Source organism: Oncorhynchus clarkii, chromosome 28, assembly GCF_045791955.1.
Source record: "Oncorhynchus clarkii lewisi isolate Uvic-CL-2024 chromosome 28, UVic_Ocla_1.0, whole genome shotgun sequence".
In the NCBI taxonomy this organism is placed as follows: Eukaryota; Metazoa; Chordata; class Actinopteri; order Salmoniformes; family Salmonidae; genus Oncorhynchus; species Oncorhynchus clarkii.
In genome coordinates this window covers 47,175,492-47,202,351 of record NC_092174.1, presented here as the reverse complement: position 1 = coordinate 47,202,351, position 26,860 = coordinate 47,175,492, and the positions used below count along the sequence as shown (strand labels likewise).

Sequence of the window (26,860 nt, the reverse complement as noted above, 5' to 3'; positions counted from 1 at the left end):
TTGTGTACATTGGTTCACTGACAGAGTGTACAAAGCTGTTATTTCTTCACATTGTGTACATTGGTTCACTGACAGAGTGTACAAATCTGTTATTTCTTCACATTGTACACATTGGTTCACTGACAGAGTGTACAAAGCTGTTATTTCTTCACATTGTGTACATTGGTTCACTGACAGTGTACAAAGCTGTTATTTCTTCACATTGTGTACATTGGTTCACTGACAGAGTGTACAAAGCTGTTATTTCTTCACATTGTACACATTGGTTCACTGACAGTGTACAAAGCTGTTATTTCTTCACATTGTGTACATTGGTTCACTGACAGTGTACAAAGCTGTTATTTCTTCACATTGTACACATTGGTTCACTGACAGAGTGTACAAAGCTGTTATTTCTTCACATTGTGTACATTGGTTCACTGACAGTGTACAAAGCTGTTATTTCTTCACATTGTACACATTGGTTCACTGACAGAGTGTACAAAGCTGTTATTTCTTCACATTGTGTACATTGGTTCACTGACAGAGTGTACAAAGCTGTCATCAAGTCAAAGGGTGGTTACTTTTGAAGAATCTCGAATATAATGTATGTAACAGACATATACCAGGAGCTGTGCCAGGCCTGTTGACTCATCCAGCTGTAACAGACATATACCAGGAGCTGTGCCAGGCCTGTTGACTCATCCAGCTGTAACAGACATATACCAGGAGCTGTGCCAGGCCTGTTGACTCATCCAGCTGTAACAGACATATACCAGGAGCTGTGCCAGGCCTGTTGACTCATCCAGCTGTAACAGACATATACCAGGAGCTGTGCCAGGCCCACCACGTCTGTTGACTCATCCAGCTGTAACAGACATATACCAGGAGCTGTGCCAGGCCTGTTGACTCATCCAGCTGTAACAGACATATACCAGGAGCTGTGCCAGGCCCGCCACGTCTGTTGACTCATCCAGCTGTAACAGACATATACCAGGAGCTGTGCCAGGCCTGTTGACTCATCCAGCTGTAACAGACATATACCAGGAGCTGTACCAGGCCTGTTGACTCATCCAGCTGTAACAGACATATACCAGGAGCTGTGCCAGGCCCACCACGTCTGTTGACTCATCCAGCTGTAACAGACATATACCAGGAGCTGTGCCAGGCCTGTTGACTCATCCAGCTGTAACAGACATATACCAGGAGCTGTGCCAGGCCCGCCACGTCTGTTGACTCATCCAGCTGTAACAGACATATACCAGGAGCTGTGCCAGGCCTGTTGACTCATCCAGCTGTAACAGACATATACCAGGAGCTGTGCCAGGCCCACCACGTCTGTTGTCTCATCCAGCTGTAACAGACATATACCAGGAGCTGTGCCAGGCCCGCCACGTCTGTTGACTCATCCAGCTGTAACAGACATATACCAGGAGCTGTGCCACGTCTGTTGACTCATCCAGCTGTAACAGACATATACCAGGAGCTGTGCCACGTCTGTTGACTCATCCAGCTGTAACGGACATTTACCAGGAGCTGTGCCAGGCCTGTTGACTCATCCAGCTGTAACAGACATATACCAGGAGCTGTGCCACGCCTGTTGACTCATCCAGCTGTAACAGACATATACCAGGAGCTGTGCCAGGCCTGTTGACTCATCCAGCTGTAACAGACATATACCAGGAGCTGTGCCAGGCCTGTTGACTCATCCAGCTGTAACAGACATATACCAGGAGCTGTGCCAGGCCTGTTGACTCATCCAGCTGTAACAGACATATACCAGGAGCTGTGCCACGCCTGTTGACTCATCCAGCTGTAACAGACATATACCAGGAGCTGTGCCAGGCCTGTTGACTCATCCAGCTGTAACAGACATATACCAGGAGCTGTGCCAGGCCTGTTGACTCATCCAACTGTAACAGACATATACCAGGCCCACCACGTCTGTTGTCTCATCCAGCTGTAACAGACATATACCAGGAGCTGTGCCAGGCCTGTTGACTCATCCAGCTGTAACAGACATATACCAGGAGCTGTGCCAGGCCCACCATGTCTGTTGACTCATCCAGCTGTAACAGACATATACCACGAGCTGTGCCAGGCCTGTTGACTCATCCAGCTGTAACAGACATATACCAGGAGCTGTGCCAGGCCTGTTGACTCATCCAGCTGTAACAGACATATACCAGGAGCTGTGCCAGGCCCACCACGTCTGTTGTCTCATCCAGCTGTAACAGACATATACCAGGAGCTGTGCCAGGCCCGCCACGTCTGTTGACTCATCCAGCTGTAACAGACATATACCAGGAGCTGTACCAGGCCTGTTGACTAATCCAGCTGTAACAGACATATACCAGGAGCTGTGCCAGGCCCACCACGTCTGTTGACTCATCCAGCTGTAACAGACATATACCAGGAGCTGTACCAGGCCTGTTTACTCATCCAACTGTAACAGACATATACCAGGAGCTGTGCCAGGCCTGTTGACTCATCCAGCTGTAACAGACATATACCAGGAGCTGTGCCAGGCCTGTTGACTCATCCAGCTGTAACAGACATATACCAGGAGCTGTACCAGGCCTGTTGACTCATCCAACTGTAACAGACATATACCAGGAGCTGTGCCAGGCCTGTTGACTCATCCAGCTGTAACAGACATATACCAGGAGCTGTGCCAGGCCCACCACGTCTGTTGACTCATCCAGCTGTAACAGACATATACCAGGAGCTGTGCCAGGCCTGTTGACTCATCCAGCTGTGCAAAATTATTCAGCCCCTCTACTTTCAGTGCAGCAAACTCTCTCCAGAAGTTCAGTGAGGATCTCTGAATGATCCAATGTTGACCTAAATGACTAATGATGATAAATACAATCCACCTGTGTGTAATCAAGTCTCCATATAAATGCACCTGCACTGTGATAGTCTCAGAGGTCCGTTAAAAGCGCAGAGAGCATCATGAAGAACAAGGAACACACCAGGCAGGTCCGAGATACTGTTGTGAAGAAGTTTAAAGCCGGATTTGGATACAAAAAGATTTCCCAAGCTTTAAACATCCCAAGGAGCACTGTGCAAGCGATAATATTGAAATGGAAGGAGCATCAGACCACTGCAAATCTACTAAGACCTGGCCGTCCCTCTAAACTTTCAGCTCATACAAGGAGAAGACTGAGATGCAGCCAAGAGGCCCATGATCACTCTGGATGAACTGCAGAGATCTAAAGCTGAGGTGGGAGACTCTGTCCATAGGACAACAATCAGTTGTATATTGCACAAATCTGGCCTTTATGGAAGAGTGGCAAGAAAGCCATTTCTTAAAGATATCCATAAAAAGTGTTTAAAGTTTGCCACAAGCCACCTGGGAGACACACCAAACATGTGGAAGAAGGTGCTCTGGTCAGATGAAACCAAAATTGAACTTTTTGGCAACAATGCAAAACGTTATGTTTGCCGTAAAAGCAACACAGCTGAACACACCATCCCCACTGTCAAACATGGTGGTGGCAGCATCATGGTTTGGGCCTGCTTTTCTTCAGCAGGGACATGGAAGATGGTTAAGATTGATGGGAAGATGGATGGAGCCAAATACAGGACCATTCTGGAAGAAAACCTGATGGAGTCTGCAAAAGACCTGAGACTGGGACGGAGATGTGTCTTCCAACAAGACAATGATCCAAAACATAAAGCAAAATCTACAATGGAATGGTTCAAAAATAAACATATCCAGGTGTTAGAATGGCCAAGTCAAAGTCCAGACCTGAATCCAATCGAGAATCTGTGGAAAGAACTGAAAACTGCTGTTCACAAATGCTCTCCATCCAACCTCACTGAGCTCGAGCTGTTTTGCAAGGAGGAATGGGAAAAAAAATGCAGTCTCTCGATGTGCAAAACTGATAGACATACCCCAAGCGACTTACAGCTGTAATTGCAGCAAAAGGTGGCGCTACAAAGTATTAACTTTCAGCCATATCCACGGCAGCAGGAAGAAAGAAGTCCTCCACAATAGTATGGGGCTTGCCTGTCCTACCCACTCCTCCACAATAGTATGGGGCTTGTCTGTCCCAGCCACTCCTCCACAATAGTATGGGGCTTGCCTGTCCTACCCACTCCTCCACAATAGTATGGGGCTTGCCTGTCCTACCCACTCCTCTACAATAGTATGGGGCTTGTCTGTCCCAGCCACTCCTCCACAATAGTATGGGGCTTGCCTGTCCTAGCTACTCCTCCACAATAGTATGGGGCTTGCCTGTCCTAGCCACTCCTCCACAATAGTATGGGGCTTGCCTGTCCTACCCACTCCTCTACAATAGTATGGGGCTTGTCTGTCCCAGCCACTCCTCCACAATAGTATGGGGCTTGCCTGTCCTACCCACTCCTCTACAATAGTATGGGGCTTGCCTGTCCTACCCACTCCTCTACAATAGTATGGGGCTTGCCTGTCCTACCCACTCCTCTACAATAGTATGGGGCTTGTCTGTCCCAGCCACTCCTCCACAATAGTATGGGGCTTGCCTGTCCTAGCTACTCCTCCATAATAGTATGGGGCTTGCCTCTCCTAGCCACTCCTCCACAATAGTATGGGGCTTGTCTGTCCTACCCACTCCTCCACAATAGTATGGGGCTTGCCTCTCCTAGCCACTCGTCCACAATAGTATGGGGCTTGTCTGTCCTACCCACTCCTCCACAATAGTATGGGGCTTGCCTCTCCTAGCCACTCCTCCACAATAGTATGGGGCTTGTCTGTCCTACCCACTCCTCCACAATAGTATGGGGCTTGCCTGTCCTAGCCACTCCTCTACAATAGTATGGGGCTTGCCTGTCCTACCCACTCCTCTACAATAGTATGGGGCTTGTCTGTCCTACCCACTCCTCCACAATAGTATGGGGCTTGCCTGTCCTAGCCACTCCTCTACAATAGTATGGGGCTTGCCTGTCCTACCCACTCCTCTACAATAGTATGGGGCTTGTCTGTCCCAGCCACTCCTCCACAATAGTATGGGGCTTGCCTGTCCTACCCACTCCTCCACAATAGTATGGGGCTTGCCTCTCCTAGCCACTCCTCCACAATAGTATGGGGCTTGTCTGTCCTACCCACTCCTCCACAATAGTATGGGGCTTGCCTCTCCTAGCCACTCCTCCACAATAGTATGGGGCTTGTCTGTCCTACCCACTCCTCCACAATAGTATGGGGCTTGTCTGTCCCAGCCACTCCTCCACAATAGTATGGGGCTTGCCTGTCCCAGCCACTCCTCCACAATAGTATGGGGCTTGCCTGTCCTACCCACTCCTCCACAATAGTATGGGGCTTGCCTGTCCCAGCCACTCCTCCACAATAGTATGGGGCTTTCCTGTCCCAGCCACTCCTCCACAATAGTATGGGGCTTCCCTGTCCTAGCCCCCTGGTAGCTCACCATATAAGATGCTTCTAGCCCCTTCTTATTAATGGATTCTGTTGCTTTTATACATGTCTTACTACTCGAAAGTCGTCTTTATTCTCGCTCCAATTTTTCAAATTGGCATGTTTTGTTTCTAATTTCGCACGGTGAAGGTTTCATTGAGTTGTGAGATAGTAGTTTAGCACATATAACACACTGTGGCTGAGGAAAGGCACTACTCCCAATATAAGTGAGCCCCAAATCAATGTAGTTCTCATCATATTTGCACCTCTTCGATGGTCCAACTAGGCTTCCTGTATTTGACATTGTGTTGTTATTTCGCTGAACACTAGAGGGTTTCATTTTTATTTTTGGTAGTAAAACGAGGCTACTCGGGCGAGAGGAAAAAAACTCACCCAAATGTATAGCCCTGTTGGAAAATATAAATGAAAATATAAATGAACTGTTGGACTGTTGGAAAATGTGAATCACATTTGTGTTTGGCCTACCCCCCCCCCCCCGACGGCATTGCGCGTTCCCCGGTTTGTGAATAGTCGGACTACAGTATCATTCTATAGTGTAATAAGACATACTGAAGATATTTCCCCGTGCTCAGACAGAGCTTGATTTGGGACCTGTTACTTTTATTCAGAGCTGATGCACCATTATTCTGGGAATAATAGCTGGCGTAATGCTCATAGACATTAACCAGAGAATCTCTCGTTACTCATTTGACGTTTCTCCACGCTGCTGCTGCACCTTGTTCCAAACGGAGCCTGCCAGTATAGTAACTGTTCAGGAAAGTGTTTTGTTAGTTGATGTAGAAAGTTGTACCTGTGTTTTACACTGTGTTTGGATGCTATATTTAGCAAGGTGTTCTCAACTGCTCTGTTTAAGATGGACTCTCACACATGGTGATGGATAAGTCTAGTTTGAGTGCAGCCTGTGTGCTGTAGTAAGTTAGGCCTAGTTAAAGTGAGTCTCTGCCCTGCTCTGTCCAGCCTAGCACTGGACCAATACAACAGGACTCTGAGTTGAGACAGACCAGCCGCTGACAATATGGGTCTGTGCTGTGTGTCCTGTTAATGAAAGATGGATCTGTGCTGTGTGTCCTGTTAATGAAAGATGGATCTGTGCTGTGTGTCCTGTTAATGAAAGATGGATCTGTGCTGTGTGTCCTGTTAATGAAAGATGGATCTGTGCTGTGTGTCCTGTTAATGAAAGGCGGGAGGGGGCGGGGCTTGGTGTGGGAGGGCGGGGCTTGGTGTGGGAGGGCGAGGGTTTGGTGTGGGAGGGGGGAGGGTTTGGTGTGGGAGGGGGCAGGGCTTGGTGTGGGAGGGGGCTTGGTGTGGCAGGGGGCGGGGCTTGGTGTGGGAGGGGGCGGGGCTTGGTGTGGCAGGGGGTGGGGCTTGGTGTGGCAGGGGGCGGGCCTTGGTGTGGCAGGGGGCGGGGATTGGTGTGGGACGCGGCATACAGCAGGAGAAAAGGGAGAGAGACGACTCAAGTAGTAAACGGAGAGAGATGGAGGGAGAGAGAAACGCAGAGAGAGAAGAGAGAGAAACAGAGATGGAGGGAGAGAGAAGAGAGAGATGGAGGGAGAGAGAAGAGAGAGATGGAGGGAGAGAGAAACAGAGAGATGGAGGGAGAGGATCCTACATCAGACACAGACAGAGAGACTGGCCCACAAGCACAGCCACAGAGACTGGCCCACAAGCACAGCCACAGAGACTGGCCCACAAGCACAGCCACAGAGACTGGCCCACAAGCACAGCCACAGAGACTGGCCCACAAGCACAGCCACAGAGACTGGCCCACAAGCACAGCCACAGAGACTGGCCCACAAGCACAGCCACAGAGACTGGGGGGGGGGGGTGTTGTGGCTAAGCTCAGAGCAGCAGGGTTAAATTTGACTCACCACCACTCCAGCAATAGCACAGTCACAAGGCACTCACAGAACCACAGTCACAAAATCAAATCAAATGTATTTATAAAGCCCTTTTTACATCAGCTGATATCTCAAAGTGCTGTACAGAAACCCAGCCTAAAACCCCAAACAGCAAGCAATGCAGGTGTAGAAGCACGGTGGCTAGGAAAAACTCCCTAGAAAGTCCAGAACCTAGGAAGAAACCTAGAGAGGAACCAGGCTATGAGGGGTGGCCAGTCCTCTTCTGGCTGTGCCGGGTGGAGATTATAACAGAACATGGCCAAGATGTTCAAATGTTCAGAAATGCAGTGTGTTGGGGGTAGTGGTGGGGTGGGGGTTATGGTGGGGTGTGTGTTGGGGGTAGTGTTGGTGTGTGTTGGGGGTAGTGTTGGGGTGTGTTGGGGGTAGTGTTGGGGTGTGTTGGGGGTTATGTTGGGGTAGTGGTGGGGGTAGTGTTGGGGTGTGTTGGGGGTAGTGTTAGGGGTGTGGTGGGGGTAGTGGTGGGGTGTGTGTTGGGGGCAGTGGTGGGGTGTGTTGGGGGTAGTGGTGGGGTGTGTGTTGGGGGTAGTGGTGGGGTGTGTGTTGGGGGTAGCGGTGGGGTGTGTTGGGGTAGTGTTGGGGTGTGTTGCGGGTAGTGGTGGGGGTAGTGTTGGGGGTAGTGTTGGGGTGTGTTGGGGGTAGTGTTGGGGTGTGTGTTGGGGGCAGTGGTGGGGTGTGTGTTGGGGGTAGTGGTGGGGTGTGTGTTGGGGTAGTGGTGGGGTGTGTTGGGGTAGCGTTGGGGTGTGTTGGGGGTAGTGTTGGGGGTAGTGGTGGGGTGTGTTGGGGGTAGTGGTGGGGTGTGTTGGGGGTAGTGGTGGGATGTGTTGGGGTGTGTTGGGGGTAGTGGTGGGGTGTGGTGTGTGTTTTAAAAACAGTGTCTAATGAACACATACCTGGTCTGTGTCTGAGAGGAGAGGTTGTAACAATAGTAGAAGTATCAACAAAACTATCCTGCCATCTACTGTATCACTGGCCTTCCTCACTCCATCCACCATACAGGTCCATCTACTGTACCACTGGCCTTCCTCACTCCATACGGGTCCATCTACTGTACTACTGACCTTCCTCACTCCATCCACCATACGGGTCCATCTACTGTACTACTGGCCTTCCTCACTCCATCCACCATACGGGTCCATCTACTGTACTACTGGCCTTCCTCACTCCATCCACCATACGGGTCCATCTACTGTACTACTGGCCTTCCTCACTCCATCCACCATACGGGTCCATCTACTGTACTACTGGCCTTCCTCACTCCATCCACCATACGGGTCCATCTACTGTACCACTGGCCTTCCTCACTCCATCCACCATACGGGTCCATCTACTGTACTACTGGCCTTCCTCACTCCATCCACCATACGGGTCCATCTACTGTACTACTGGCCTTCCTCACTCCATCCACCATACGGGTCCATCTACTGTACTACTGGCCTTCCTCACTCCATAAGGGTCAGTCAGCATTAACCAACCACTCCATCCACTATACAGGTCCATCTACTGTACTACTGGCCTTCCTCACTCCATCCACCATACATACGGGTCCATCTACTGTACTACTGGCCTTCCTCACTCCATCCACCATACGGGTCCATCTACTGTACTACTGGCCTTCCTCACTCCATCCACCATACGGGTCCATCTACTGTACTACTGGCCTTCCTCACTCCATCCACCATACGGGTCCATCTACTGTACTACTGGCCTTCCTCACTCCATCCACCATACAGGTCCATCTACTGTACTACTGGCCTTCCTCACTCCATCCACCATACGGGTCCATCTACTGTACTACTGGCCTTCCTCACTCCATCCACCATACGGGTCCACCTACTGTACCACTGGCCTTCCTTACTCCATCCACCATACGGGTCCATCTACTGTACCACTGGCCTTCCTCACTCCATCCACCATACGGGTCTATCTACTGTACTACTGACCTTCCTCACTCCATACGGGTCCATCTACTGTACCACTGGCCTTCCTCACTCCATCCACCATACGGGTCCATCTACTGTACCACTGGCCTTCCTCACTCCATACGGGTCCATCTACTGTACCACTGGCCTTCCTCACTCCATCCACCATACGGGTCCATCTACTGTACCACTGGCCTTCCTCACTCCATACGGGTCCATCTACTGTACCACTGGCCTTCCTCACTCCATACGGGTCCATCTACTGTACCACTGGCCTTCCTCACTCCATCCACCATATGGGTCCATCTACTGTACCACTGGCCTTCCTCACTCCATCCACCATACGGGTCCATCTACTGTACTACTGGCCTTCCTCACTCCATACGGGTCCATCTACTGTACTACTGGCCTTCCTCACTCCATCCACCATACGGGTCCATCTACTGTACCACTGGCTTTCCTCACTCCATACGGGTCTATCTACTGTACTACTGGCCTTCCTCACTCCATCCACCATATGGGTCCATCTACTGTACTACTGGCCTTCCTCACTCCATCCACCATACGGGTCCATCTACTGTACCACTGGCCTTCCTCACTCCATACGGGTCCATCTACTGTACTACTGGCCTTCCTCACTCCATCCACCATACGGGTCCATCTACTGTACCACTGGCCTTCCTCACTCCATACGGGTCCATCTACTGTACTACTGGCCTTCCTCACTCCATCCACCATACGGGTCCATCTACTGTACCACTGGCCTTCCTTACTCCATCCACCATACGGGTCAGTCAGCATTAACCAACCACTCCATCCACCATACGGGTCCCTCTACTGTACTACTGGCCTTCCTCACTCCATCCACCATACGGGTCCATCTACTGTACTACTGGCCTTCCTCACTCCATACGGGTCCATCTACTGTACCACTGGCCTTCCTCACTCCATACGGGTCCATCTACTGTACTACTGGCCTTCCTCACTCCATCCACCATACGGGTCCATCTACTGTACTACTGGCCTTCCTCACTCCATACGGGTCCATCTACTGTACTACTGGCCTTCCTTACTCCCATCCACCATTAGCGTTAACCAACCACTCCATCCACCATAAGGGTCAGTCAGCGTTAACCAGCCACTCCATCCACCATAAGGGTCAGTCAGCGTTAACCAACTCCTACGTCTACTTCTTCAGTTACAGACTTCTGGCTCCATTCCAGAGATAACCCCCGTGACAGGCACCCTGCTTCACAGATCCTCACACGACACATTCAAATCCACATTTTTTTTTTCAGGTGCAAAACAGGCTCCTCGGACATATAAAACAAACAAAAAAACAATTTCTTGTTATTTTCACTGCTTCCTCCTAATCTAACTAATCTGGGGTTTTCATCAAGACTTTAAACGGATCTCCCAGGTATCTGGGATGAGTACTGGGTGGTAGCCGGCTGATGACAGTGATTAAGTTCAGGGCAGGGTACTGGGTGGTAGCCGGTTAGTGACAGTGATTAGGTTCAGGGCAGGGTACTGGGTGGTAGCCGGTTAGTGACAGTGATTAGGTTCAGGGCCTGGTACTGGGTGGTAGCCGGCTAGTGACAGTGATTAGGTTCAGGGCAGGGTACTGGGTGGTAGCCGGTTAGTGACAGTGATAGGGTACTGGGTGGTAGCCGGTTAGTGACAGTGATTAGGTTCAGGGCAGGGTACTGGGTGGTAGCCGGCTGATGACAGTGATTAGGTTCAGGGCAGGGTACTGGGTGGTAGCCGGTTAGTGACAGTGATTAGGTTCAGGGCAGGGTACTGGGTGGTAGCCGGCTAGTGACAGTGATTAGGTTCAGGGCAGGGTACTGGGTGGTAGCCGGCTAGTGACAGTGATTAGGTTCAGGGCCTGGTACTGAGTGGTAGCCGGCTGATGACAGTGATTAGGTTCAGGGCAGGGTACTGGGTGGTAGCCGGCTAGTGACAGTGATTAGGTTTAGGGCAGGGTGCTGGGTGGTAGCCGGTTAGTGACAGTGATTAGGTTCAGGGCAGGGTGCTGGGTGGTAGCCGGTTAGTGACAGTGATTAGGTTCAGGGCCTGGTACTGAGTGGTAGCCGGCTGATGACAGTGATTAGGTTCAGGGCAGGGTACTGGGTGGTAGCCGGCTAGTGATGGCTTTTTGACAGTCTGATGGCCTTGAGATATAATCTGTTTTCAGTCTCTCGGTCCCAGCTCGGGGTGAACAGGCAGTGGCTCGGTGATTGATGTCCTTGATTATCTTTTCAGCCTTCCTGTGACATCGGGTGCTGTAGGTGTCCTGGATTGTAGGCAGTTTGTCCCCGGTGATGCGTTGGGCAGACCGCAGTTGCACAGGGCGGGGTTCAGACCCATGGCCTCAAGCTTAATGATGAGTACTATGGTGTTGAATGCTGGGCTGTAGTCGATGCACAGCATTCTTACATAGGTATTCCTCTTGTCCAGATGGGGTAGGGCAGTGTGATTGCGATTGCATCGTCTGTGGATCTATTGTGGCGGTAAACATATTGAAGTGGGTCTAGGGTGTCGGGTAGGGTGGAGGTGATATGATCCTTAACTAGTCTCTCAAAGCACTTCAGGATGACAGAAGTGAGTGCTACGGGGTGGTAGTCATTTAGTTCAGTTATCTTTGCCTTCTTGGGAACAGGAACAATGGTGGACATCTTGAAGCATGTGGGGACAGCAGACTGGGATAGGGAGAGATTTAATATGTCTGTTAATTAACACTCCAGCCAGCTCCAGCATGCTCTGAGGACGCGGCTGGGGATGCCACATGGGCCGGCAGCCTTGCGAGGGTTAACACGTTTAAATGTCTTGATCACGCCGGCCACGGAGGACGAGAGCCCACAGTTTACCCTAGTGACACAGAATGACATGAGTGATAACGGTGTGTGTGTGTGTCTGCAGTTTCCTGGACAGAATTGACTCAGTAAGACAAGGAGACTACAGTCAACCCTAGTGACACAGAATGACATGATTGATAACGGTGTGTGTGTCTCTGCAGTTTCCTGGACAGAGTTGACTCAGTAAGACAAGGAGACTACAGTCAACCCTAGTGACACAGAATGACATGAGTGATAACGGTGTGTGTGTCTCTGCAGTTTCCTGGACAGAGTTGACTCAGTAAGACAAGGAGACTACAGTCAACCCTAGTGACACAGAATGACATGATTGATAACAGTGTGTGTGTGTTTGTCTCTGCAGTTTCCTGGACAGAATTGACTCAGTAAGACAAGGAGACTACAGTCCCACAGACCAGGACCTGCTACGATGCAGAGTGTTAACTTCAGGGATATTCGAGACCCGATTCCAGGTAGACAAAGTCAACTTTCAGTAAGTATCTTTCTCTATCTGCCTCTCTCTCTATCTCTCTCTGTCTGTCTGTATCTGTCTGTCTCTCTATCTGTCTCTCTCTCTATCTGTCTGTCTGTCTCTCTCTGTCTGTCTCTGTCTCTCTCTCTATCTGTCTCTCTCTCTCTCTCTATCTGTCTCTGTCTCTCTCTCTATCTGTCTCTCTCTCTCTATCTGTCTGTCTGTCTCTCTCTATATGTCTCTCTCTCTGTCTGTCTGTCTGTCTCTGTCTGTCTGTCTGTCTCTCTCTCTCTCTCTGTCTGTCTCTCTCTCTGTCTGTCTGTCTGTCTGTCTGTCTGTCTGTCTGTCTCTCTCTCTCTACCTGTCTGTCTGTCTGTCTCTCTCTCTACCTGTCTCTCTCTATCTCTCTCTCTACCTGTCTGTCTGTCTCTCTCTCTATCTGTCTGTCTGTCTCTCTCTCTATCTATCTGTCTGTCTCTCTCTCTATCTGTCTGTCTGTCTCTCTCTCTCTCGGACTGTCTCTCTCTCTATCTGTCTGTCTCTCTCTCTCTCTCTCTCTCGGTCTGTTCGTCTCTCTATCTGTCTCTCTACCTGTCTGTCTCTCTCTCTATCTATCTCTCTTTCTATCTATCTGTCTGTCTGTCTCTCTCTCTGCTCTGGTGAAAAGATGAACTGAAGCAGATTTTGGACTCATAAAGCATCTCAGACAGGGTAAGAGGGCTGAACCAGGATCAGTTCCCCTGTCAGATCATAATGAATATGATTAGATGGACAGGGGGCACCAGATCCTAGATCAGCATCACTACTCTGTCAGCCAGCCAGTCAGTCCAGTCCAGTCAGTCAGTCAGTCCAGCCAGTCCAGCCAGTCGTCCAGTCCAGTCCAGCCAGTCCAGTCAGCCAGTCCAGTCCAGTCAGTCTGTCCAGCCAGTCCAGTCAGCCAGTCCAGTCCAGCCAGTCCAGTCAGCCAGTCCAGTTCAGTCAGTCCAGTCAGCCAGTCCAGTCCAGTCCAGCCAGTCCAGACCAGTCCAGCCAGTCCAGTCAGCCAGTCCAGTCCAGTCCAGTCAGTCCAGTCAGCCAGTCCAGTCAGTCCAGTCCAGTCCAGTCAGCCAGTCCAGTCAGTCCAGTCAGCCAGTCCAGTCAGTCCAGTCCAGTCAGCCAGTCCAGTCCAGCTAGTCCAGTCAGTCCAGTCCAGTCCAGCCAGTCCAGTCAGCCAGTCCAGTCCAGTCAGTCCAGCCAGTCCAGTCCAGTCCAGCCAGTCCAGTCAGTCCAGCCAGTCCAGTCCAGTCAGTCCAGTCCAGTCCAGACAGGCCAGTCCAGTCAGTCCAGTCCAGTCAGCCAGTCCAGCCAGTCCAGTCCAGCCAGTCCAGTCCAGTCAGTCCAGTCCAGTCCAGTCCAGCCAGTCCAGTCAGGCCAGCCAGTCCAGTCAGTCAGTCCAGCCAGTCCAGCCAGTCCAGTCAGTCAGTCAGTCCAGTCGTCCAGTCAGTCAGTCAGTCAGGTCAGTCAGTCCAGCCAGTCCAGTCAGTCAGTCCAGTCAGCCAGTTCAGCCAGTCCAGTCAGTCCAGCCAGTCCAGTCAGTCCAGCCAGTCCAGTTAGTCAGTCAGTCCAGCCAGTCAGTCCAGTCCAGTCAGTCCAGCCAGTCCAGTCAGTCTAGTCAGTCCAGTCCAGTCAGCCAGTCCAGTCAGCCAGTCCAGTCCAGTCAGTCAGTCAGTCCAGCCAGTCCAGTCAGCCAGTCCAGTCTGCCAGTCCAGTGTTACATGTGGTTATGTGACCTAATATTATATATTCTCTCCTTCTGTTTCTCTCCTCCCTCTCTCCTCCCTCCTCCCTCTCTGCTTTCACCTCCCTCTTCTCTCTCAGTATGTTTGATGTTGGCGGACAGAGAGACGAAAGGAGAAAATGGATCCAGTGCTTTAATGGTGCGTTGTATGTGGTGTGTGTATGTGGTGTGTGTGTGTGTGTATGTGGTGTGTGTGTGTGTGTGTGTGTGTATGTGGTGTGTGTGTGTGTGTGTATGTGGTGTGTGTGTGTGTGTGTGTGTGTGTGTGTATGTGGTGTGTGTGTGTGTGTGTGGTCCGAAATAATTGACACCCTTGATGAAGATGAGCAAAAAGGAGTGTATATAAGATAAATAATTTAAATACTGAGCTATATTGTATGCTCAAAACAAAAGTATATTATTTTATACTAATGCAATTGCTCGGAGAGAGATTTTGTTTAAAATCCATCAGTTTAAGTATATCTGATATCTGTTGTTTTCCATTGAATGCATCTCAATCCACCTCATCTGCTGATATCGTTCTTCCACATCTGGGGTCAAAGGTGACAGAACTAGAGAGGTGTTTGTCAGACCAGGAGACATCCCATCTGAGGTGAAAGGTGACAGAACTTGAGAGGTGTTTGTCAGACCAGGAGACATCCCATCTGAGGTCAAAGGTGACAGAACTAGAGAGGCGTTTGTCAGACCAGGAGACATCCCATCTGAGGTCAAAGGTGACAGAAGTAGAGAGGTGTTTGTCAGACCAGGAGACATCCCATCTGAGGTCAAAGGTGACAGAACTAGAGAGGCGTTTGTCAGACCAGGAGACATCCCATCTGAGGTGAAAGGTGACAGAAGTAGAGAGGCGTTTGTCAGACCAGGAGACATCCCATCTGAGGTCAAAGGTGACAGAACTAGAGAGGCGTTTGTCAGACCAGGAGACATCCCAAAAATCGGTCTTCTCACGAAAACGTGTGTAGCGTCCGAAGGGTTTGACCTACGACCTACCTACCTATTGAGCACTCTGTGAAAAGGGGAAGACTCTCACGAACACGGTGGGGGTCTCCGTTCTGCTCTACGATCACCACAAGTGTTACGGGACTCGTCTGAAGATAACTGGTCCCGTTTTTTTATTTTTTATATATGGAGGTTGTTTTACGTTAAATATGTGTAAAATATTTCCTGATCTTTCTTATATCTCCTATATATAGGACAACAGACTCTTCAAAACCTTGTTTCTTATCATTTATTTTTTTGACTGCCCTTTTGCCATTCAGTGTGTTTCTATGGGCCAAATTCAATAAATGAAACATTTATACCTCAAGGGGGTCTTGCAGTTGTTTTTAGACTAAAACTAGGCTCATTCTGGGTCCGGGAAAACATCCCTAAATCCATTAGCTACAACAGAAAATATTAGGAGACACCCTAGGAAACATCATAGGAGACACCCTAGGAGACATCATAGGAAACACCCTAGGAGACACCCTAGGAGACATCATAGGAAACACCCTAGGAGACACCCTAGGAAACATCATAGGAGACATCCTAGGAGACACCCTAGGAGACACCCTAGGAGACATCATAGGAGACACCCTAGGAGACACCCTAGGAGACATCCTAGGAGACACCCTAGGTGACATCATAGGAGACACCCTAGGAGACACCCTAGGAGACACCCTAGGAAACATCCTAGGATACACCCTAGGAGACACCCTAGGAGACACCCTAGTAGAGCATTTAAACCCAGTCTTCTACTTTCAGCTGTGCTTTTATCTTTATTGAAACCAGATAACATTACACAAGGTGATTAAGATGCTTAAAGTACTTGAATTTATCACTCTGAAATTCAAATCCTAGAATACCTTGAAAATCAGACATTTTCTCCAGTTGGTACTTGAAAAGTGCTAGAATTGAAATGAGAGGAGAACACAAAATGATCAAATATGTTAATATAAAAAAATATTAGAAAACCACTTTCCATGTTGCGTTTATATTTTTGTTAAGTATAAGTTGACCTACCTTTTTTAAACCACTGCAGCACTGGACCACACCAACCCACACCGTGTAAGGCGCAACAAAAATGTGTCAACATGGGTGAATTGGCGCCAGTTAGAAATGTTTTTCTCTCAAGAACTGTCTTTTTCAAGCAGCAGCCGTTCATCTGACGTTTTCCTCACACAGCCCAACCGTCCTTCTTCCGACTGGCGACATTAAAACTGCCAGTCGGAAAGCAGATGTGTTTTTTTTTTGTAGCTATAGCGATCAGTACTTATCACTCACGTCAATAAGAAACGTGTTATTTAGTAGAACTTGTCAGGTAGTGATGAATAGTAAGTTGGTTGGGGTGATATACTGCGGTGATATACCGCCACCTGGTGGCTACTAGAAACAATTGCATAACAGTAACTATTACAAATTGATGGTCCTGTAAATGAATATTAGTGCTTGAAAAAGTACTTTGAATTAGTCTTGCCAATATCTGTACGAACAATGAGTAAAGGCCAAGTTCAATATTTTATAAAATCATTTTTTTTGTGTTATTTGCTGCTTATGCATTCTCATGTCGACACCAAACCCACCACTGGTGTTCGTGACCAAAGAGCTCCTACTTCACGTCATCCAAACGCCTGGATTTGCTAAATGCTGAATACAACAGGTGAAACAGGTGAAATACACCTTACAGTGAAACGCTGACTTACAAGCCATTTAACCAACAATGCCGTTTTAAGTAAAAAAAATTTATAAAAAAATAGTTAGAGCAGTTAGTCGAGGTAATATTTATTTATCCTTTATTTAACTAGGCAAGTCAGTTGAGAACAAATTCTTATTTTCAATGACGGGTTTAGGAACAGTGGGGTTAACTGCCTGTTCAGGGGCAGAACGACAGATTTTGTACCTTGTCAGCTCGGGGATTTGATCTTTCAATCTTTCGGTTACTAGTCCAATGCTCTAACCACTAGGCTACCCTGCCGCCCCTGTAGATGTAGGTAGAGTTATTAAAGTGACTATGCATAGATAATAAACAGAGAGTAGCAGCAGCGTAAAAGGGGGGTCTGGGTAGCCATTTGATTAGCTGTTCAGGAGTCTAATGGCTTGAGGGTAGAAGCTCTTTAGAAGCCTCTTGGTCCTAGACTTGGTGCTCCGGTACCGCTTGCTGTGCTGTTGCATAGAGAACAGTCTATGACTAGGGTGGCTGGAGTCTTTGACAATTTTTAGGGCCTTCCTCTGACACAGCCTGGTATAGATGTCCTGGATGGCAGGAAGTTTGGCCCCAGTGATGTACTGGGCCGTTCGCACTACCCTCTGTAGTGCCTTGTGGTCGGAGGCCGAGCAGTTGCCATACCAGACAGTGATGCAACCAGTGCTCTCAATGGTGCAGCTGTAGAAGGATCTTATCTTATCATCTTATCTCCTCCTCTCCTGTAGATGTGACTGCTATCATCTTATCTCCTCCTCTCCTCTCCTGTAGATGTGATTGCTATCATCTTATCTCCTCCTCTCCTCTCCTGTAGATGTGACTGCTATCATCTTATCTCCTCCTCTCCTCTCCTATAGATGTGACTGCTATCATCTTATCTCCTCCTCTCCTCTCCTGTAGATGTGACTGCTATTATCTTATCTCCTCCTCTCCTCTCCTATAGATGTGACTGCTATCATCTTATCTCCTCCTCTCCTCTCCTGTAGATGTGACTGCTATTATCTTATCTCCTCCTCTCCTCTCCTATAGATGTGACTGCTATCATCTTATCTCCTCCTCTCCTCTCCTATAGATGTGACTGCTATCATCTTATCTCCTCCTCTCCTCTCCTGTAGATGTGACTGCTATCATCTTATCTCCTCCTCTCCTCTCCTGTAGATGTGACTGCTATCATCTTATCTCCTCCTCTCCTGTAGATGTGACTGCTAACATCTTATCTCCTCCTCTCCTCTCCTGTAGATGTGACTGCTATCACCTTATCTCCTCCTCTCCTCTCCTGTAGATGTGACTGCTATCACCTTATCTCCTCCTCTCCTCTCCTCTAGATGTGACTGCTATCATCTCCTCCTCTCCTCTCCTGTAGATGTGACTGCTATCATCTTATCTCCTCTGCTCTCCTCTCCTATAGATGTGACTGCTATCATCTTATCTCCTCCTCTCCTATAGATGTGACTGCTATCATCTTATCTCCTCCTCTCCTCTCCTGTAGATGTGACTGCTATCACCTTATCTCCTCCTCTCCTCTCCTGTAGATGTGACTGCTATCACCTTATCTCCTCCTCTCCTATAGATGTGACTGCTATCATCTTATCTCCTCCTCTCCTCTCCTGTAGATGTGACTGCTATCATCTTATCTCCTCCTCTCCTCTCCTGTAGATGTGACTGCTATCATCTTATCTCCTCCTCTCCTGTAGATGTGACTGCTATCATCTTATCTCCTCCTCTCCTGTAGATGTGACTGCTATCATCTTATCTCGTCCTCTCCTATAGATGTGACTGCTATCATCTTTGTGGTAGCCAGCAGCAGCTACAACATGGTCATAAGAGAGGACAACAACACCAACAGGCTACGGGAAGCCCTGGATCTCTTCCGCAGTATCTGGAATAACAGGTCTGTGTAGACCTGTTTTATATCTTTATGTTTGAAGCCTGAAATGTGGCAAAAGGTCGCAAAGTTCAAGGGGCCCGAATACTTTCGCAAGGCACTGTATATACGAAAGTATGTAGACACCCATTCAAATTAGGAGATTTTGCTATTTCAGCCACACCCATTGGTGACAAGGTGTATAAAAATCGAGCACACAGCCATGCAATCTCCATAGACAAACATTGGCAGTAGAATGGCCTTAATGAAGAGCTCAGTGACTTTCAACGTGGCACTTGTTATAGGATGCCATGCTTTCCAACAACTCAGTTTCGTCAAATTTCTGCCCTGCTAGAGCTTCCCCCGGTCAACTGTAAGTGCTGTTATTGTGAAGTGGAAACGTCTAGGAGCAACAACGGCTCAGCCTGCAAAGTGGTAGACCACACAAGCTCACAGAACGGGACCGCCGAGTGCTGAAGCGCGTAGCTTGTAGAAATCGTCTGTCCTCGGTTGCGTCACTACAGAGTTCCAAACTGCCTCTTCAGCCAACGTCAGCGCTGTTTGTCGGCAGCTTCATGAAATGGGTTTCCGTGGCCGAGCAGTTGCACACAAGCCTAAGATCACCATGCGCAATAGTGATGAATCACGGTTCACCATCTGGCAGTCCGACAGACGAATGCCAGGAGAACGCTACCTGCCCCAATGCATAGCGCTAACTGTAAAGTTTGGTGGAGGAGGATTAATGGTCTGGGGCTGTTTTTCATGGTTGGGATAGGCCCCTTAGTTCCAGTGAAGGGATTTTTTTTATTTAATAACACATATGGAATCATGTAGTAACCAAAAAAGTGTTAAACAAATCAAAATTCTTCAAATAGCCACCGTTTGCCTTGATGACAGCTTTGCACACGCTTGGCTATCTCACAACCAGCTTCATGAGGCAGTCATGTAATACATTTCGATTAGCAGGTGTGCCTTCTTAAAAGTTCATTTGTGGAATTTATTTCCCTCTTAATGCGTTTGAGCCAATCACTTGTGTTGTGACAAGGTAAGGGGGGTATACAGGAGATTTGGTGAAAGACCAAGTCCATCCCCCACCTCTTCGCCCCTCACCATCGAACCGTTGGCTGAGGCCGTTAGAACGTTCCCTGACATACATGGCTTTGAGGCGGGCCCCCATACCCATAAGTCTTTGCGGACGACCTTATCTTATTTCTAACAAACCCAGAATACTCCCTCCCTCTCTCACTTACAAAACCTATTACAGTATAATAGTTATTTCTCTGGATATTAGGTCAATTTTGATAAAAGTGAAATCTTACCGTTGTCTGTATTTGACCAAGCATAAGTTTCCTTTTAGATGGTCACCTATGGGCTTCACCATCATAACCCTATGGGCTTCACCATCATAAGCCTATGGGCTTCACCATCATAACCCTATGGGCTTCACCATCATAAGCCTATGGGCTTCACCATCATAACCCTATGGGCTTCACCATCATAACCCTATGGGTTTCACCATCATAACCCTATGGGTTTCACCATCATAACCCTATGGGCTTCACCATCATAACCCTATGGGCTTCACCATCATAACCCTATGGGCTTCACCATCATAACCCTATGGGCTTCACCATCATAACCCTATGGGCTTCACCATCATAACCCTATGGGCTTCACCATCATAACCCTATGGGCTTCACCATCATAACCCTATGGGCTTCACCATCATAACCCTATGGGCTTCAGCATCATAACCCTATGGGCTTCACCATCATAACCCTATGGGTTTCACCATCATAACCCTATGGGTTTCACCATCATAACCCTATGGGCTTCAGCATCATAACCCTATGGGCTTCACCATCATAACCCTATGGGCTTCACCATCATAACCCTATGGGCTTCACCATCATAACCCTATGGGCTTCACCATCATAACCCTATGGGCTTCACCATCATAACCCTATGGGCTTCACCATCATAACCCTATGGGCTTCACCATCATAACCCTATGGGCTTCACCATCATAACCCTATGGGCTTCACCATCATAACCCTATGGGCATCACCATCATAACCCTATGGGCTTCACCATCATAAACCTATGGGCTTCACCATCATAACCCTATGGGCTTCAGCATCATAAGCCTATGGGCTTCACCATCATAACCCTATGGGCTTCAGCATCATAAGCCTATGGGCTTCACCATCATAACCCTATGGGCTTCACCATCATAACCCTATGGGCTTCACCATCATAACCCTATGGGCTTCACCATCATAACCCTATGGGCTTCAGCATCATAACCCTATGGGCTTCACCATCATAACCCTATGGGCTTCACCATCATAACCCTATGGGCATCACCATCATAACTCTATGGGCATCACCATCATAACCCTATGGGCTTCACCATCATAACCCTATGGGCTTCACCATCATAACCCTATGGGCTTCACCATCATAACCCTATGGGCTTCACCATCATAACCCTATGGGCTTCACCATCATAACCCTATGGGCATCACCATCATAACCCTATGGGCTTCACCATCATAACCCTATGGGCTTCACCATCATAACCCTATGGGCTTCACCATCATAACCCTATGGGCATCACCATCATAACCCTATGGGCTTCACCATCATAACCCTATGGGCTTCACCATCATAACCCTATGGGCTTCACCATCATAACCCTATGGGCTTCAGCATCATAACCCTATGGGCTTCACCATCATAACCCTATGGGCTTCACCATCATAACCCTATGGGCTTCACCATCATAACCCTATGGGCTTCACCATCATAACCCTATGGGCTTCACCATCATAACCCTATGGGCTTCACCATCATAACCCTATGGGCTTCACCATCATAACCCTATGGGCTTCACCATCATAACACTATGGGCTTCACCATCATAACCCTATGGGCTTCAGCATCATAACCCTATGGGCTTCAGCATCATAACCCTATGGGCTTCACCATCATAACCCTATGGGCTTCAGCATCATAACCCTATGGGCTTCACCATCATAACCCTATGGGCTTCAGCATCATAACCCTATGGGCTTCACCATCATAACCCTATGGGCTTCACCATCATAACCCTATGGGCTTCACCATCATAACCCTATGGGCATCACCATCATAACCCTATGGGCTTCAGCATCATAACGCTATGGTGTTACATCCACATTGAACTCCAGATACAGACTGATCCAGATACAGATCAGACTCCATCAGCTCTATATCACCCCATCTAGACTGCACAAGTTCAACCCAGATATCTCCTCCCTATGTTTTAGATGTGGCTCAGATGAAGGAACATTCCTCCATTCCACTTGGCAGTGTTCAAAACTACACGGTTTCTGGCAGGGGGTATGCGATACCATATCCTCAATTCACGGGGTTGCATTCCCTTTAGACCCAGAGGTCTGTCTACTGGGTAACTTTAATAACACCAATCTTAGGCAAAGCCATGCTGTAAAGATAACATAAATATTGCTAGCGATGGCCAAGAAATGTATTGCCTTGAAATGGAAAACAGATTCCTCCCCTGCCAGTTGCAATGTGGCTATCAGAAGTTAATAGTTGTATCCCACTGGAGAAAATCACTTGTTGGCTTGAGGAAAAAGTTAGAGACATTTTTACATTATTTGGCAACCTGTTATTGATTATATGGAGAATCTCCCCTCACATCATACTGACAGCATCTCTATATAATCCTCACTGAATGTTTATTTCACTTTACTGCCCTTATTGTCCCCATGGGGACATGTTGTTGCAGTGTCATGTACATGTTTAAAGTGACGTGTAAATACAAAACTAATTGACAATACAACGTTCATAACAGTTACATACCAATGAAATATAAAACATAGACGAGCCTGCTGGTCTTACTGAGTCTATAGGAACATTAGCCTGCTGAACTTACTGGGTGGATAGGAACATTAGCCTGCTGGCCTTACTGGGTCTATAGGAACATTAGCCTGCTGAACTTACTGAGTCTATAGGAACATTAGCCTGCTGAACTTACTGAGTCTATAGGAACATTAGCCTTCTGGCCTTACTGAGTCTATAGGAACATTAGCCTGCTGGCCTTACTGAGTCTATAGGAACATTAGCCTGCTGGCCTTACTGAGTCTATAGGAACATTAGCCTGCTGAACTTACTGGGTCTATAGGAACATTAGCCTGCTGAACTTACTGAGTCTATAGGAACATTAGCCTGCTGAACTTACTGAGTCTATAGGAACATTAGCCTGCTGGCCTTACTGAGTCTATAGGAACATTAGCCTGCTGGCCTTACTGAGTCTATAGGAACATTAGCCTGCTGGCCTTACTGGGTCTATAGGAACATTAGCCTGCTGGCCTTACTGAGTCTATAGGAACATTAGCCTGCTGGCCTTACTGAGTGGATAGGAACATTAGCCTACTGGCCTTACTGGGTCTATAGGAACATTAGCCTGCTGGCCTTACTGGGTCTATAGGAACATTAGCCTGCTGGCCTTACTGAGTCTATAGGAACATTAGCCTGCTGGCCTTACTGAGTCTATAGGAACATTAGCCTGCTGGCCTTACTGAGTCTATAGGAACATTAGCCTGCTGGTCTTACTGAGTCTATAGGAACATTAGCCTGCTGGTCTTACTGAGTCTATAGGAACATTAGCCTGCTGGCCTTACTGGGTCTATAGGAACATTAGCCTGCTGGCCTTACTGAGTCTATAGGAACATTAGCCTGCTGGTCTTACTGAGTCTATAGGAACATTAGCCTGCTGGTCTTACTGGGTCTATAGGAACATTAGCCTGCTGGTCTTACTGGGTCTATAGGAACATTAGCCTGCTGGTCTTACTGGGTCTATAGGAACATTAGCCTGCTGGCCTTACTGAGTCTATAGGAACATTAGCCTGCTGGCCTTACTGAGTCTATAGGAACATTAGCCTGCTGGCCTTACTGAGTCTATAGGAACATTAGCCTGCTGGCCTTACTGAGTCTATAGGAACATTAGCCTGCTGGCCTTACTGAGTCTATAGGAACATTAGCCTGCTGGCCTTACTGAGTCTATAGGAACATTAGCCTGCTGGCCTTACTGAGTCTATAGGAACATTAGCCTGCTGGTCTTACTGAGTCTATAGGAACATTAGCCTGCTGGCCTTACTGAGTCTATAGGAACATTAGCCTGCTGGCCTTACTGAGTCTATAGGAACATTAGCCTGCTGGTCTTACTGAGTCTATAGGAACATTAGCCTGCTGGCCTTACTGAGTCTATAGGAACATTAGCCTGCTGGCCTTACTGAGTCTATAGGAACATTAGCCTGCTGGTCTTACTGAGTCTATAGGAACATTAGCCTGCTGGCCTTACTGGGTCTATAGGAACATTAGCCTGCTGGTCTTACTGGGTCTATAGGAACATTAGCCTGCTGGCCTTACTGAGTCTATAGGAACATTAGCCTGCTGGCCTTACTGAGTCTATAGGAACATTAGCCTGCTGGTCTTACTGGGTCTATAGGAACATTAGCCTGCTGGCCTTACTGAGTCTATAGGAACATTAGCCTGCTGGCCTTACTGGGTCTATAGGAACATTAGCCTGCTGGTCTTACTGAGTCTATAGGAACATTAGCCTGCTGGCCTTACTGAGTCTATAGGAGCATTAGCCTGCTGGCCTTACTGAGTCTATAGGAACATTAGCCTGCTGAACTTACTGGGTGGATAGGAACATTAGCCTGCTGGTCTTACTGGGTCTATAGGAACATTAGCCTGCTGGTCTTACTGAGTCTATAGGAACATTAGCCTGCTGGCCTTACTGAGTCTATAGGAACATTAGCCTGCTGGCCTTACTGAGTCTATAGGAACATTAGCCTGCTGGTCTTACTGGGTCTATAGGAACATTAGCCTGCTGGCCTTACTGAGTCTATAGGAACATTAGCCTGCTGGCCTTACTGAGTCTATAGGAACATTAGCCTGCTGGCCTTACTGAGTCTATAGGAACATTAGCCTGCTGGCCTTACTGAGTCTATAGGAACATTAGCCTGCTGGCCTTACTGGGTGGATAGGAACATTAGCCTGCTGGCCTTACTGAGTCTATAGGAACATTAGCCTGCTGGCCTTACTGAGTCTATAGGAACATTAGCCTGCTGGCCTTACTGAGTCTATAGGAACATTAGCCTGCTGGCCTTACTGAGTGGATAGGAACATTAGCCTGCTGGCCTTACTGAGTGGATAGGAACATTAGCCTGCTGGCCTTACTGAGTGGATAGGAACATTAGCCTGCTGGCCTTACTGAGTCTATGGTAACATTAGCCTACTGGCCTTACTGTGTCTATAGGAACATTAGCCTGCTGGCCTTACTGGGTGGATAGGAACATTAGCCTGCTGAACTTACTGGGTCTATAGGAACATTAGCCTGCTGGCCTTACTGGGTCTATAGGAACATTAGCCTGCTGGTCTTACTGGGTGGATAGGAACATTAGCCTGCTGGCCTTACTGAGTCTATAGGAACATTAGCCTGCTGAACTTACTGAGTCTATAGGAACATTAGCCTGCTGAACTTACTGAGTCTATAGGAACATTAGCCTGCTGAACTTACTGGGTCTATAGGAACATTAGCCTGCTGAACTTACTGGGTGGATAGGAACATTAGCCTGCTGGCCTTACTGAGTCTATAGGAACATTAGCCTGCTGGCCTTACTGAGTCTATAGGAACATTAGCCTGCTGGCCTTACTGAGTCTATAGGAACATTAGCCTGCTGGCCTTACTGAGTGGATAGGAACATTAGCCTGCTGGCCTTACTGGGTGGATAGGAACATTAGACTGCTGGCCTTATTGAGTTGATAGGAACATTAGCCTGCTGGTCTTACTGAGTCTATAGGAACATTAGCCTGCTGGCCTTACTGGGTCTATAGGAACATTAGCCTGCTAGTCTTACTGAGTCTATAGGAACATTAGCCTGCTGGCCTTACTGGGTGGATAGGAACATTAGCCTGCTGGCCTTACTGGGTGGATAGGAACATTAGCCTGCTGGCCTTACTGAGTCTACAGGAACATTAGCCTGCTGGCCTTACTGAGTCTATAGGAACATTAGCCTGCTGGCCTTACTGAGTCTATAGGAATATTAGCCTGCTGGCCTTACTGAGTCTATAGGAACATTAGCCTGCTGGTCTTACTGAGTTGATAGGAACATTAGCCTGCTGGCCTTACTAGGTCGATAGGAACATTAACCTGCTGGCCTTACTGGGTGGATAGGAACATTAGCCTGCTGGCCTTACTGAGTGGATAGGAACATTAGCCTGCTGGCCTTACTGAGTGGATAGGAATATTAGCCTGCTGGCCTTACTGAGTCTATAGGAATATTAGCCTGCTGGCCTTACTGAGTCTATAGGAACATTAGCCTGCTGGCCTTACTGAGTGGATAGGAACATTAGCCTGCTGGCCTTACTGAGTCTATAGGAATATTAGCCTGCTGGTCTTACTGAGTCTATAGGAACATTAGCCTGCTGGCCTTACTGAGTGGATAGGAACATTAGCCTGCTGGCCTTACTGAGTCTATAGGAATATTAGCCTGCTGGTCTTACTGAGTCTATAGGAACATTAGCCTGCTGAACTTACTGGGTGGATAGGAACATTAGCCTGCTGGCCTTACTGAGTCTATAGGAACATTAGCCTGCTGGCCTTACTGAGTCTATAGGAACATTAGCCTGCTGGCCTTACTGAGTGGATAGGAACATTAGCCTGCTGGCCTTACTGAGTGGATAGGAACATTAGCCTGCTGGCCTTACTGAGTCTATAGGAATATTAGCCTGCTGGTCTTACTGAGTCTATAGGAACATTAGCCTGCTGGCCTTACTGAGTGGATAGGAACATTAGCCTGCTGGCCTTACTGAGTCTATAGGAATATTAGCCTGCTGGTCTTACTGAGTCTATAGGAACATTAGCCTGCTGAACTTACTGGGTGGATAGGAACATTAGCCTGCTG

At 48.2% G+C, this 26,860-nt stretch overlaps 1 protein-coding gene across 1 annotated transcript in view; it reads left to right on the top strand.

The window, feature by feature from the left end:
• Positions 1-26,860, top strand: part of LOC139387577 (guanine nucleotide-binding protein G(olf) subunit alpha-like) — an 86,598-nt gene that overhangs the window by 45,639 nt on the left and 14,099 nt on the right. Inside the window, exons 6-8 of the mRNA XM_071133908.1 lie at positions 12,456-12,584; positions 14,421-14,479; positions 18,788-18,908. Of these exons, the coding sequence (XP_070990009.1) occupies positions 12,456-12,584; positions 14,421-14,479; positions 18,788-18,908 (309 nt within the window). The remainder of the gene's footprint in view (positions 1-12,455; positions 12,585-14,420; positions 14,480-18,787; positions 18,909-26,860) is intronic.